Source organism: Plasmopara halstedii (assembly GCF_900000015.1).
Source record: "Plasmopara halstedii genome assembly, contig: Scaffold_202, whole genome shotgun sequence".
NCBI classification, from domain to species: Eukaryota; Oomycota; class Peronosporomycetes; order Peronosporales; family Peronosporaceae; genus Plasmopara; species Plasmopara halstedii.
The window spans coordinates 91930-107174 of record NW_020187123.1 but is presented as its reverse complement, the minus strand read 5'-3'; the positions used below and the strand labels follow the sequence as shown (position 1 = coordinate 107174).

General features: G+C 45.6%; 3 protein-coding genes across 3 annotated transcripts; 1 reads left to right on the top strand and 2 right to left on the bottom strand.

The window, feature by feature from the left end:
* Positions 1-507: 507 nt before the first annotated feature.
* Positions 508-1800, top strand: PHALS_02511 (LRR-containing protein; the record flags this gene model as incomplete). Its single annotated transcript, XM_024720512.1, has 1 exon — positions 508-1800. The coding sequence occupies one exon, from the start codon at positions 508-510 to the stop codon at positions 1798-1800; it is 1293 nt and encodes a 430-aa protein (XP_024572780.1).
* Positions 1801-1915: 115 nt separating this feature from the next.
* Positions 1916-5649, bottom strand: PHALS_02510 (CLASP N-terminal domain; the record flags this gene model as incomplete). The annotated part of the gene is made up of 5 exons (XM_024720501.1): positions 1916-4778; positions 4847-5024; positions 5078-5336; positions 5401-5547; positions 5629-5649. 5 exons carry the CDS (start codon positions 5647-5649, stop codon positions 1916-1918), a joined length of 3468 nt encoding a protein of 1155 aa, XP_024572779.1.
* A 184-nt stretch (positions 5650-5833) lies between these two features.
* On the bottom strand, positions 5834-9706 carry PHALS_02509 (atp-binding cassette superfamily; the record flags this gene model as incomplete). The annotated part of the gene is made up of 2 exons (XM_024720490.1): positions 5834-8790; positions 8863-9706. 2 exons carry the CDS (start codon positions 9704-9706, stop codon positions 5834-5836), a joined length of 3801 nt encoding a protein of 1266 aa, XP_024572778.1.
* Positions 9707-15245: the final 5539 nt, after the last annotated feature.

Genomic DNA, 15245 nt, shown 5'->3' with positions numbered 1-15245 from the left:
CTTAAGATTAGCTTAATACTGCTACTTGTTGTAGCAATTTAAAGATTGTCCATTTGTGAGCGAAGAAATTCTGCATAAAACCTCGTTTTTGGTGTGGCCGTGCACAGGGAGATGCTAGAATGTTTTACCCCAAAACTTGCTGAAAATTCAGAAAATATTGCAGCAACATGAAAAAATTAATTAGCTTTAGCAGCACAACAGCTTAAAAATGATAAATGTTGGAAGAATTTTTAGACCTTTTTATAGTTTTCTCGTTAGACCAACAATGAGGGCCTAGTAAATTATAAATATTTAAGCAGTACTGCTGAATGATTCCTTACTCCCGTCAATCACCGAGCGCAATTACAATAGCAATGTCATATATTGCGTTGATAAATAAATAGGTAATGACACGTTGCCTTGCTCTCTTTCATAAATTGTTATAATGGCCTACTGTTAAACTTTAATATTGCAAGAAGAAATGAATAAAATTTCATAAAAAGTCATTGGTGTATAACAGTCTTAATCATGGCATGGGGCACAAATGCTGGAGTGGATGACCTGTTGCAGAAGCTGGCGAACCCAAAGACAAGCAAAAGTCTCTATGTCATGCGTTCACGCGCAATAAGCGACTCGGATATGGTTCAATTAGCTACTTCAATTAGCAAGAACACAGTGCTTGAAGAGCTTTATATATCTGGTCATCATTTAGGACCCCAAGGACTCCAGGCATTCGTTAACTGCTTATCAGTCAATTCGACGCTTAAACACTTGAGTCTTGGATCGGAAAATCTTAAAGATCAAGCAGTTCAAGCTCTAAGTGCCGGTCTAGCTCGCAACGCCCATTCAAGTATCCAGTCTTGGGACTTAGAATTCAAGTCACTTGGTGTCGACGGCGCAGCTGCCATCGCCAATTTGCTCGAAACCAACCAGTCATTAGCGATAGTGGCGCTTTCCCGTAATCAAATTGGAGACCAAGGTGTGGAAAAATTGGCAAAGGGATTGCGTAAGAATGCTCAGTCGGGAGTTAAGGAGCTGCTTCTGACAGACGTGGGGATGTCAGGGGCTGGACTTGACCACTTGGCTATGCTTTTGGAATGTGAAAAGTGCTCTTTGTTGACACTACAATTGTCATTTAATGCGCTCGAAAATGCGTCGTGCACTTTTTTTGATGCGCTGGCTAAGAACACATCGTTGACGAAGCTGCAGCTGAAGGAATGCAGCTTGAGTGACGTGCATGTGGCTGCACTCGCTACGGCACTTCAGCAAAACTCGACGTTGATCGAGATCGATTTATCTGACAATAATCTGACGCAAGTTGCGTGTGCTTCACTAGCTCAGGGACTGAGTGAGAACAAAACACTGAAAATTGTGCGTTTGAATAACAACAAGTGTCAGGATGAAGGAGCTGTGCTTCTAGCGAACGTGCTGGCTAGTCACAACTCGACATTAAAATACGTAGATTTGGGCAACAACGGACTTACCAGTACCGGGATGACGCCGCTGCTTAAAGCTCAATCGCTGACTCAGTTGCATCTATTCAACAACAAGCTTGGCAAAGGACTAAACGAGCTGTTACCAATACTTCTAGCCAATTCGGTCATTGAGACGCTCGGCATCGGTGCCAATGAATTGCATATGGCACTGAGTGTGACGATTTTCGATGCACTACACTCGCATCCGTCTTTACAAACGCTTGAAATGGGGGGAAACACTCTTGGCAAGGAGGGTCTTGAGGCTCTCGACAAGCTGAGAAAAGCAAATCATAGACTGGATGTCGCTGTCGACAAGAACGCACAAAACGAAGATGGAAGTTTTTGAGTCAAAAAGGCACTTGGTGCTCTTCTTGTATCACGATAGAATTCAATAAATTAAAAGTGACAAATCATTCGATAAACCTTGACGACACACGCCTTTTGACAGCGCTGCTTTCTGCTTAATCTTCACGTTTCTTCGCATCATTCACGTCCAAGTTTGCAAACGCAGTGTCAATGAAGTCCAAAGTAAGCGCCTGTCGGAATTTCTCGAGGTCGTCATGCATGTCCTGTTGCCATCTTTGCACTTCAGTATGAAGTGCTTGTAGTTGCGTCAGTGCGTTTGCTTCCTCTTCTTCCGCAAGGTTTCGCACATATTCAGTCCAAACAGTGAAGTCTCCTTCTAATTGTAGCACTTTCGAATGGGATTCGGCGATACTTGCCTCAAACTTATCAATGCGTGATTTCAGGTTGAGGTGGTATTCGCGTGACTCGTTAACTTTCTTCGCAGCGTACAGGAGACCCGCCATGCAGAAAATTGCCGAAAAAATCACAGCAAGAGATTTGCTACAAAAATTAGATTGCTTGCTGGCTGCCGAATTATCGCTTCCTGGTGTATTGTATGGTGGTGTTAAATTGAGCGGTGTTGCGTCAGCATGCTTAAGTTCGGTTGGTTCTGATTCATCACCCGAAACAGACAAATGCAAAAGTGGAGTAATTTCGTCAGCCTGGTTCGAAATCTCTTCCTCGCCAGCATTATCGGCAATCACGGTTTCAGCAGATGAGCTAGTATTCTTGATCGCAGCATTCTTTCTAAGCGCACAAGAAAGCTTTGCTCCCATGCTTGTTGGGGCAGCATACCGCGAAGTCGAACGCGTGGAGTACAACTCTTTCGGCAATCGCTCCGGTATTTTTGGTGTGACATACGATTCATGCGGCAACTGTGTATTATCGTAGCGGTCGTGGACATATACAGGCTCCTTTAGCGCAAAGAGTTTTTCTGCAGCGTCGAAACGGCAAGCTTTATCACCATGGGTAATGTTTGAATTTTGATTTTGAAAAGTTTCATGAGAGCTTCCTTTTGATTCTGTGCGACTGATAGTATTTTCAGCAACGTGTAAATCGTCAACAAAGTGAGACTCATTCTCGCTAATCCTGGTAGCTCGTTCGGATACAGGAATGTGTTTCGGTTGTTGAGCTTGCGTTATCACGAAAGCGTCGTCATTTGTCTTTGCACGATCATTAGAAGATGAGATTGGGCGAAACGCTGGCATAGACGTATCCAAAAATGATTGCTCCTCGTAGCTATCTTTCTGCCCATACGAGCCATCGATGGGTGGAGCTAGAATATTCTGATCGCCTTGTTTCGAGCACTCCAAATATGATAGATCCTTTATGCCAGGCTTGTCTGGAGACTGCACATTGCACATTGCGTGCGGGCTTTTCTCTACCTCGTTAGCTGTGCTCGCAATAAGTGTGTGGTGCATCGCTATTTCAACATGCTCTTTTTTACATGTTTCTCCAAATCCAAAGCCCATCTCAACGTTTCGTGTGACTTTGCGAAGACTTTTTATATTTTCACAAACGTTCATCAAGGCCGTAAGCGAGTCACTTGGATAGTTCATTGTGTCCAGTTCTTTGTGCTGTTCATCAGCTTCTTCTTCAGGACAACTTTGCTTGATATAATGCCTATGTCTGGCTGGTAAAACGTTGTCGTGCAAAGTTGGCATCAAATTATCTAAGCCTTGTACCAAATCACTGTCCTTCACACAACCTTCATTAAGGTGACCTTCATCTGGTACCGTACAACCACTCACTGCACTAAAATTTAGCGGGTCAGGCAATTTCTCCGCCAAATTGTCGTGATATTCGCTTTGTTGGTCACGAATTTTTTCATGAATAAAGTCCGTATGAACGCTTCCATCGTAAAAATAATTCATGACATCGTCTTCATTAGATAATGCGCTGCCAGCATTGGATTGTTCTAGCATCGACGACATTTCGTTCTCAAAAGCGCGGTCAGTTAACGCATGTTCTGTCTTAGCTTGCTGCAGCTGATCTAGTGGTGGCGAATTGAGCGTTGACGACTTGAGCGTTGACGACTTGGAACTGGGCATTTGGTGCAGCTCGTTTTCTTGATCCAGACGTCGATATCTTGATCTCATGATTACGTTGTCTGAGGATAATTTAGTTGAAATTGCTTTCAAGCCAGGTGGCTGCTTGTTGACAAGCTCCTCATATGCGCCTAGGCTTGATTCAATCGTTTCCTCGTCATCTTTTACTTCAAGCATAGGTGAAGAGGGGCTACTACATCTACTCGTTTTCAGCGTGGAGCTACGTGGACGAGGGAGCAAGGATAGATGCTCTTCTGAAGTAGTCGATACTTTTGAAGGTTTCTCGTTCTGTGAGCTGATGCTTTGAAAATTGGGGCTCTGTTTATGAAATCTCTTCAAAGTTAAGTCACTCGGTGTAATCGATTCTGCCTCTTCGTCATGTGTAGAAGATGCGCTTGACGATCGTGATTGACTTGAAGAGCAAGAAGAAGAATTCAAGGCGTCCATATATTTCAGAGTGGACATTTGCACACTATTTGAAGCTGAATGAGCCAGAGAATATTCATGCATCTGCGAGCCATCAAACGCTTCTGGAGATTGATCATGCTGATCCAATTCACTTCCACTCGAAACATTAGAATTGTCGAATGGATATCGTAAGTTCGGATCAGTAGTATGAGTTTCCATACTGCCTTCTGCATTCATAACATCTGGACTCAAACTTTTTGGATTTTCGAGCTGTTTCAATGTAGTTGTTTCTGATGCGTAAATTTCAACTTTTTGCCCACGTCGGAGCAGTGGAGACTCGCGGGAACCCACACGCGACTGAGAGAAAGCCGACTTACTTCGACTGAACGAGTCCAGATTGTGGATTATATCAGGATGCTTTTCTAAAATTGCCTTAGCGATCGGCGATTCACGATGATCATGCACAAGCAGCCCTTTTGATTGGGCTGAAAGCAAGTCGACAAATTCAATTGCGCGTTCATTCCTACGTATCAAGCATTATGTAATCAATCAGCTACCAGCTCTCCGACTACAAAATAGGAATTTCCATACCACTTAACAGAGAAATCAGCAAGAGTCTCACGCGCCGTCTTACGGACAGATTCGTTTTGGTCCTCCAGTCCCCGTTGAATTATTTTGCACACATCCGACTCATACTGCAAAACTTCTTCATCCCTCCAATAAACGAAGACAAGTCGAAGTTGCTCTAGCACCAATAAACGACCTTTGGCTGAACGAAACATGTCATTTAGATTCAAACAAAATGGTGATTTTCGCACCCACCGTGCGAATTCTCCTCGTAAATTTCTCTCATGAGTGCCAGGTCATAACGTACGACCTTCGACATTTCGTGCAAAAGTTTAGATCCTGGCTGACGCATCGCCACCGATGTCGATTTGGCTGTACTGACGATTTGAGGCAGTAAAGCGTTGGCCATATCCTTAAAATCTTGTCCCATGACATTAATTATTCTCAGAAGACACTCGCACGTATTCCTTACGAGCTTAGACCGCGTTGAACCTAGCTGTATGCTTAGTCCGACCTTACACAGTTGAATGGTTAATAATAAAGGCTCTTTAAGCGAATAATGACATCCACGTACGTACCGATAGGCTCATCAGCAATCGAAGGGCATCTTTATGACTCACAGATTGTCCAAGCGATTCCACAGTGTTTGCTAGATTAGTAATCGCCTCAGATTTGTCCATCCATTCCGCCTCGGGATTGTTCAGTAGCTTTTCCGTCTCTTGAACCTAGCGAAGAATCATAATCATTTTTTGGTATATTTTCAGAGCACACTGATAAAGGTAAACATAACGACAACGCATACGCACCTGTTGAGCAAAGTGATCCATACTATTGAAGCGGACAAAGCCTTAACTCTCGCCTGTCTTGCTGGCAGTTTAAAAACACTAGTGCGCACTTGAATGCCGTTAGGAATTCACCACATTCAGACAACATCATTACAGCCTCATATAATGCATGAAGAAAACCAATTCCTATGTTATTGCATTATAGAAAATTTATCGACTCTATCATCTAGTGTGTGTTCATCTGACGCGCAACTAGACCCTTGTAGATGCCATTATTTATCTGCATCAACTCTTCATGAGTTCCTTGTTCAACAATAGCACCATTGCTTGTCACCGCTATAAGATTTGCATTTCTAATGGTAGTGAGGCGATGAGCCACAATAATTGTCGTCCGTTGCTTAATAGCGAGCAGTCGATCAAGTGACGCCTGTACTACTCGCTCGCTTTCATTATCCAAAGCACTAGTCGCTTCATCCAATAGTAACACTGCTGGATCACGTAAGATGGCACGAGCAATGGCAATTCGCTGTTTCTGGCCACCAGAAACTTGTGCACCACGGTCACCAACATCCGTATCAAAACCATTTGGAAAGTTGCAGATGAACTCAAATGCATTCGCTTTTCTAGCAGCTTCAATGATCTCTTCGCGCGTGGATCCAGGTTTGCCAAGTTTGATATTCTCAGCAATAGTACCCGCGAACAGTACTGGCTCCTGACTAACAAGCGACACATTCTCCCGCAGCCACTGTAAATTCAATTCTTTTAAATCAATTCCATCTAAAGTCACGACACCGGCAGCTGGGTCATAGAATCGCTCCATAAGCGAAATCGCTGTACTTTTGCCACTTCCACTGGCACCCACGAGTGCGACAGTTTGACCACGCGCAATTTTTAAACAATAATTCTTGTAAATCATAGCATCCGGACGCGCTGGATACGTGAACACCAAATTGCGAAACTCAATGTCACCGTTGACTAGGTCCAATGTGCGTCCAGTGCCCGATGTAGAATCAATTAGAGGCTTCCGATCAATAACTTTGAATACACGCTGAGCTGAACGCTTGGCTTTGGCTCCATCTGTCGCTCCCTGTGCAGCCATTCCAATTGCAAACGTACTGAGCATGATAACCATCAGCACCATGAAAAACTCTTCAAAAGTGATGATGCCACGCGAAATCCAGCGGCCACTCACATAGAAGAGAACGGCCAAGACCTCGAACGTGGCTCCTTGAGAGACTCCAAATGCTAAGCCCCCAACAATGCCAATCTTGACATCAGCCGCTTTCGAGGCGCTCAAGTACCCTACGTATAATGTATTTAACGCGACCTCCATACTGAAAGAAGCAACCGTACGAATCGAACCAATCGCTTCAGCAAGCAAAGATCCAGCAGCTGTATCCGCATCATTATTTTTCTTGTTGCCCGACGTACCGGCCATTTGCTGAGCTTGAACGTACGAAGACGCTGCCAATACTGGAAAAGCCGCTATCAGAACAAGTGTCATTTGCCAGCTATAAAAAAAGGCAATGGCAAACGCAATCGTGATTGTTGTGAGATTGATAAGTCCTCGATTAAGTGTTTCCGACGTCATTGCTTGCAGCACTGCTGAGTCGGTAGCCAACCGAGAGACCAATGCACCTGACGAATTTTCGTCCAGATCAAACCATCCAATCTCTTGATGCAGCATTGCACTGAACGTCGACAAACGCACACGAGTAACGAGATTTTGCGAGACGACAGCAAAGCCATAATGTTGCAGTGTGATTGATAGCGCAAACATGATACCAAGTCCTAAAAATCCAATTGCCCACCAGCGAGCATCCGTCAACATTTGGCTTTTCGTATAATCGAGCTGAAAAAACAGCACAGTCACTTTGACAAGCAGGACACCCCACACTGGAAACACTGCAGCATTAACAATAGCACCAAGAGAGCCCACAAATAAATATTTCCACTCGGGTAACGACATTTTCCAAACGCGAGCCATCGAAAATGGAGGGAGATCGACATCTCCTGGTTGATCATCGTCTGGTTTCTGAACAATATCCTTCTCTAGTATGCTATGTCGGCTGATCGATTGCCGCGAAACGCGTCTAGAGCGTACCACGTCATCGTCAACTGACTCAATGTCATCCATGGTCATCTCTTCAATTGCAGCTTTTTCTGTCTCTTGTGATGCCACGCGACTCTGAGCTTCAACCAAGAGACGGTAATGGCCATTGTCCAACTTCATCAATTCATCATGCGGACCGATTTCCACAATTGCACCACCGCTGTGAACTGCTATTCGACTAGCATTTCGAATTGTAGATAGTCGGTGAGCAACAACAATGGTCGTACGATGAGAGTTGGCCAACAGCTGATCCAGAGATTCTTGAACCACTCGCTCACTCTCCGTATCCAATGCACTGGTAGCTTCATCCAAAAGTAAAATTGGTGGATTCTTGATAATTGCACGTGCGATAGCAATTCGCTGCTTTTGTCCACCAGAAAGCTGAGCTCCACGTTCCCCCACTTCAGTTTGAAATTTTTGTGGAAATTCCATGATAAAATTGTATGCGTTAGCCATCTTGGCAGCTTCAACTACCTCGTCGTCAGATGCTGATGGGCAGCCGTATCGGATGTTTTCCATGATAGAGGTGGCAAAGAGTGAGGGCTCTTGACCCACAAGTCCGACTTGAGAGCGAAGCCACTTAACATTTAATGTGCGGACATCCACACCGTCAATACTTACAGAGCCACTAAGCGGGTCGTAAAAGCGTTCAAGTAGCGACACCATAGTACTTTTGCCACTGCCACTCGGACCAACAAGTGCTACCGTCTCACCAGGTTCAATTGTCAAAGAGTAGTTTCTGCAAACCACCACATCCGGTCGAGACGGATACGAAAATGAAACATTATCAATCTGAATACGACCCATAACCTTATCCAGCTTTTTGCCTTCATCTCCTAGTGGGTCAATTAATGACGGACGTTTAATCGTCTGAAAGACTGGAAATGCTGCTGCTCGAGCCGACGTGATTGCCTCAACACTTGGAGCCGCTTGTCCGAGTGCCATAGCTCCCATGATAATAGAAAAGAAGACTGTAAGTACTCGACCGCCATCATAACATCCGTTGCCAGTACAATTATTGCCATCTAGATTATCATTGGCCACCATCAATGCACCAAAGTACATGCCCCCTGCGTACGTAAAGAAGACAGTACCAAACATCAATCCTGTTCCCCACCCAACAGCAAACCCTTTTTTGATACCCGCTTTTGTTGATTGCTCAAGTGCATGTTCATACTTTGAAATAAAGTGTTGTATCGAATTAAACATGTGTACGGTACGCACATTGCTTAGTGCTTCTTGTGCTACTGCACCTGCTTTTCCATACGACTCGAGACCTGCTTGAGTAGCAGATGATAATACTTTCATGGCCAAAAATGCCGTAAATGCAATAAATGGTGTAAATGCCAATAAGATCAAAGCTAATTGCCATCCCTTGACAAGGCCAATGACAATACCTGACACCGCCATTGAGAAAAAATTCAATCCATCGCCAACTTTGCGACCCATGCCTTCTTGTATAGTCACAGTGGCTTCAGCCACACGAGAGCCCAATTGCATGGGTTCATTTATATCAAACCACCCAATTTCTTTTGTCAAGATCGCACTGACATACTCACTACGTATGCGTTTAGCTTGACGTGAAGCAGTGATGGTCCAACAAGCTACTTGAAAGGAACCAGATACAAAGACGGCAATGCCGACAAAGACAAAATTAAGAGCGACACTTCGAATGCCATCTTCGATATCCTCCCCAAGATCTGCTGGATTTAATGTATTGAGCACATCACCAAAGAGAACAATCTGGATGGGTTGAGAAACTCCAGCAGCTAATGCACCGATAGTACCAAGGATCATAAGGATCTTATCAATACGATCGGCATACGAAAAGAGTTCGCTCATGGAGACCACACGCCCATCAGCAGGTTTTGTCGGTTCTACTGTTTTCTTGGGACTATCAATGGCATTAAATGCGTCATCGCGTCGATTGGTTTCATCAGCGTAAACTGGAGTTTCCGCAACCGTGTAAATGGCTGAAGACTTCATATAAATGTCTTGGTTTACCTTCTTTGATGAACGACACTGATTATAAAGTGAGTCAAACGGTTAAAGATTGGTGCAACCGTGATGGTTGCGGCATTGTTGATAGGTACAGAGTGATTGCACCTTACCAGACGCTTGGTCATACACTTCAGAAATACTTGCCATTAACGGCATCATTATAATCTTATTATTATTTTTACTGTACCAAGATAGCGCAACTTTGCCAGTGACAGGTCGCTTTTACTTGTGCTAAGAAAAAGGACTGGGAAATGAACTTACTATACACCTTTCTCAATTAGAATAGTGATACTCTGCTGTGGCAATTACCAAACGGACGACATTGATCATGTCGCTCACCCTTAAGCACGCGCGCAAGCAACAATTGCCATAAACATAAACAATGCTGATCATATTCCTAGAACCTAAGTCGGTTCGAAGGTCGTTTACGAAAAGCTAGTAGGGATTAATTAAGCTAACTGTAACGAATGAGTGGTTTGCGAAAGTCAATACCATTTTTAACATCTGGAGTGGATTTCCAACGTAAGAATATAGAAAAAGTAAATTTAAGCTATAGCCCTAGCCCCGCTGTTCTCAATAATAGATTTCTTTATAAGCTAAGTCTGTTTATAGTTTTGATCTTTATGCTTCGGCTGTAGGATGCAACTATATCTTATAAACCAGCTGAATGAGTTCTATTTTATAATTCTAAATCTGAACAAGCTGTTTTCAGCATCTAATTTGACAAGTCGACTTGTCGCAAAAGAACGCAATAATAGTTTGCGGCGCCAACAAGTATAATACAGTACTGATAGTACTGTCACAATATCTTTTGGATTTATCGTGGCTAATTACATGTTGTGTAAAAGAAGTATTTCCAAAAAAATCAGACTCATCCTACGACTGGAAACCAGAAGTTGTAAAAGCTCAAAATTTTACACAAGCAGAGACAGCTGTGAACGACCAAGAACCACTTTAACTGTGAGTGAGAAATTGAATTGCTGGTTTTACACGAGCAAATTGCTGGCTAGATGTTATGCACCAGGCCCAAAACTGTGACGAGTTGCCGTCCAAGTTTATTTTTGTAATGGGGTATGCCTATGCTAATATGTGCATACACTTCTATACAATTGCGCAAAATACAAACCAGGGTAAATTTTGAAACTCACATTACGCTTTCGTGCAATTACCGAAGCAGTTGTACGAGTGCAGCACGTCAAGCAATAACTAGTATCAGTCGAAATCAAGATGATCCAAGAAGTATGTCACTTTTCAATTGGCAGAACAACTTGGTTACTAGTTACTAAGAAGCCTCTCGGTTCCGCTCCTGGTCAGAGCATACGAATCCAACCTCTGTGCGCTGTCAAATCTTGAGTACATGACAACATCATTGTTCAGCAGTACTAGTGGTCAATCTACGGCCGAGTCATGAAACTATTGTGACGATGATACACTATTTGTCGGATTACTTGACCCCAGGACTACTAGACACGCGTAGGAACTTCAAGTCTATCGGCGGTCCCAAAGAATCAGGGGCTGGCGGCAAAATGCTAGAAGCCGTAACTGCTCGCCTGGAGGCTTTCACAGCCATGAAAATGCGCGAAAGAGACACATATAGGAGCACTCCGACCGGGCGTTGGCGGGAGCGCATATGGTATCCATCGTGAGGTCACAGATGCTGAGTGTTCAGCCTTCTATAGACAGGGACGGCAAAGTCTGTTCTCTGAATGACGAAACTTGGGAAGGCTTAAAAATCGGTCTTACTCTGATCGGATTAACAGCGCGTTGCACTTGCGGTCTCCAGTCTAGGATTCCGCACATGAGAATACGCAGAAACTTAGTGAAGAGGAATGCTCAACATGAGTAGAGCTAGGGCGATATATGTCGCGACTACTTAGTGTAACGGGGTGACTCGTACCCTTGTATGGAAGTGCGAGTCACACAAGATGATGTGACCGACATAGGTCTGAATTACACAAGTTGGTGTAATCACACGATGGTGTGGCTACACCGTAACAAGAAGCCACTACGTGGTAGGATTACCAGTAGTAATGCATATTAATTAGATTTTACTAGATTAACTAGGTATTACTATATTGAACAGAGAAACACAAGGTTCAAAATAATGGCGGCAAAGCCGCCAATAAAATAATCAGACACAGTTTCAATTTTGAAAGAATGAGTTCATTTACCTTGACTCAGGTTTAAAGATCACTTAGAGGCAGCGGATTGCGGTCTGCTGCACTCGTACAGGTTATTGTAAAGAACGTCAGGTCGGTGACCTTAGCTTAGCTTCCTCAAAGCAAAGAGCTACGGTAGCTCCGCTGCTCTTGGTAGCACGTTTTGTCAATCTACGCCTGAGTCCTTACGACTGATCCTCTGTCAGGCATGCAGGACGGGCTTAATAAGCTGGTGTCCCTGCTGGGCCGTGAGGGCGTGAAACACCTTGTTTTGCAAGGTTTCGAGGCGATAAACGCGCCAGTCTCGTTTTCAGAGTATGAAGATGCTCTTTTAGATCATCTACAGCTAAAGCTGTCAGCGTCGACGGTGACCATGACGCCACCGTCGACGATGGATGACTCTTCCCGACCCAGGCTGGTTATGATGAGCGTTAAGAACTTCGAGAATAAGGATGAAGAATCTTCTGCTCTGGGTAAGAGAGATTAAGATGGCTATGGCATCCGCCATGCTCCAGAACGTGCAACAGCCCGTGGCGCTAGTTATCTCAAAGCTCGGGGGCGAGCGCAAGAATGGGCATCAACGTGCGGTGCTTCGGTTGAAGCTACGTCCCCCTCCTGGAAGGAGCTGAAGCGTCAGCTTTTGCAAGTGTTCTCGCCGCCCAACCAGGCATATCGCGTGCGATCGCGTTTCCTTGCCGCCCGACAGGGTAAGAATAAGATGGTGGACTTTGTCCAAGCGTTGAGAACTCTCATTGCCGGGATGGCAGCCGATCCTCTCCATGAGGCCGTCTTTATGGAGGGCCTCCGCACTGGCGTGGTCAGATTGGAAGTCTTCCGTGTACATCCGACTTCTATTGAAGAAGCGGTAAACGTGGTATTGAATGTCGAGCTCAACTTTAAGTCGGCACGACTTGGCAAGAATGCACACTCTCACAGCTCGTCGAGCGGGCCTGAGCCAATGGATCTCAGCTATGCCGAGAAAGAGGAGGGAGAGCTCCGAGCTGCCGAGCAGCGTATAAGCCTGACAGTATTCTGTCTGGGGAGACACCCGTCACCTTCGGACTGTTTGGCCCGTGCGCAAGGCGAGCAAAAATTCGTCGAGCCGACGTCCCGCTTCTAACTAGCCAGAATTGTCGCGGAAAAGAGAAAACCCAGTAGGCGCGGGGCGCCAAACTGGGGAAGAACTGAGTTCCGTTGTATCTCAAAAAGGTAGAGGGCAGCAGGGTCCAGTCCCGAAGAGCTCTGTGCTCTTGAACACGGAACGTGTATGCAAGCCGGGCTTGCTGGTCGTAAGAACGACCTTGGAGGGCTTTGAGAAGCCATGGACGATCCTTATCGATTCCGGGGCGTTGGGCGGTTATGCTCGACGCTCCACGATTGAAAGAAGTTACTGGATGCTAAGGCGCTGAAAGTGTGGTTGAGTGAACCCGTCACTGTTCGCTTTGCGACGGAACTTGTGTCACTGTGTCGAGGGTCCCTGAGGATCTCAAAGTCAATTTTTTGACCTTGATAGCATCGAACGCTGCTTAGTCTTAGACTTGAATGCAAGGTATGACCTTATCCTTGATATGGCATGCTTTGAGCACCATGAGTTTAGGCGCTACGCGCACTTTGGTTAGTCATGAATCCACCTCTGCTAGGAAGCAGAAACACTATTGGTGTGGGCACTGGACCGGGACGGTCAATATGCTGCATAACGGAGTATCCGAGTTGTCGAACACCAAAGATGTTTTGTACAGAAGTCCCGAGCATGGCTCGAGGGCTGAACGTGGAGTGGTACGTAACCCACTGAGCGCGGCTCAAGTATTGAAGCAGTCGCTGCATACCAAGGGTGGCATGGTCGACCACGGGCCGAGGCATCGAGGGCGAGGCTCCAGTGATGCACGTGGAGTGGCACGTTATCCACTGGACAAAGACTGCGGAAATAGCAGCTCTTCGTCGGATGTTGTTCATAACATCAAGGCTCCGATAAAGCAGGGAGTGGGGACACTGGACGACGCCGAGCGCGTGTTCCCACTGGTCTAGATGAGACGTAAAACCTCTATAGAGAGGAGACGGTGAGGCCGTAAGATCGTCGACCCTGACTAGGGCGTGTCTACCGTAGACGATAGCGCACAGCTATATACCCTTGTCAACGGTATGGCGGGAGAGCAAGACGGCGACGTCACCCTCGAGGCTATTTCCGCGGTGGATGCTCTTCTTGAGCTGGACGATATGTCCTTCGAAGAGTTTGGCGGTGCCTTGAAGGCAGGCATTTAAGCCGAGGCGGTCATTATAAGACCGAACGAGGAGATTAACTCGTCATCGCTTCTGGATGAAGCTGTCCTGGAGGACACTTAGAGGGTGATGAACGCACGAAGTGGATCATCGATCGTGAAGGATCCTTCGGATCCGTACTATTCTTTGGTAAAGGAATTCCAAGACGTCGATCCAACCTCCGGAACGAGGTGTGTGGCGTGAAATTGACCTGGCTTCGGGAACCAAATACTTCGTAACACGCCATTGCCCCTAACCAAGGGGCAATGTGATGTCACTGCCGCCTTTATTCGTGCAAAGCACGACGCAGGAATGGTGCATGAGAGCAAACTTCCCCATTCGACACCCACGATTTGTGCCCGGAAGCCGAACGGCAAGTGGCGTATCGTTCACGCTTACAAAAAGGTTAACGCTGCCACCATTCCGGCACAGACGCCGATTCCCAGGAAAGATATTCTCCAGAACAATATGATTGGATGTACAAAGTACAGCGCACTCTACTTAATCGATGAATATTACCCATTAACCATGAGACCGAGTGATATCCCGCTGACAGCGGTGAGTACTTCGAGGGAGATGCTCTGGGAGTGGCTGGTGATTCACCAAGGGCTGTCAAATGCGCCAGCAACATTTAATCGTCCTGTGACGCAATTGGTCTGGCCCCACCGGGCGTATGCACATACATACTTTGTCTACAGTCGTACGAGGCACGGGAGGATAGATGAGGAAAACCACATCGTCCATTTGAAGGCGGTGCTGGAGTGCATGCACACAAATAAGCTATATGCTAATGCCGATAAGTGCATATTCGGCGCGATAATTTTTTCTTTTAGGGTGCTCGTTGGGAAGCGTGGCTCTCGAGTGGTTCCCGCTAAGGTCAAGGCCACTGTAGACTGGCTGGTTTCAAAAAATCAAAAGGACTTGCGCAAGTGGCTTGGCCTCGCCAACTACTTGCACAGGTACAGCAAAAAATAAAGCGGAAATGACACGGCCATTGTCGAATCTCCTTCTAAACGATACAGAATGGTATTGGGACACCAAGCAACGGGAGGCTTTTGACAGGGTCAAAGACAGCCTCCTTCATGCACCGATACTGGCTTTACCAGAAC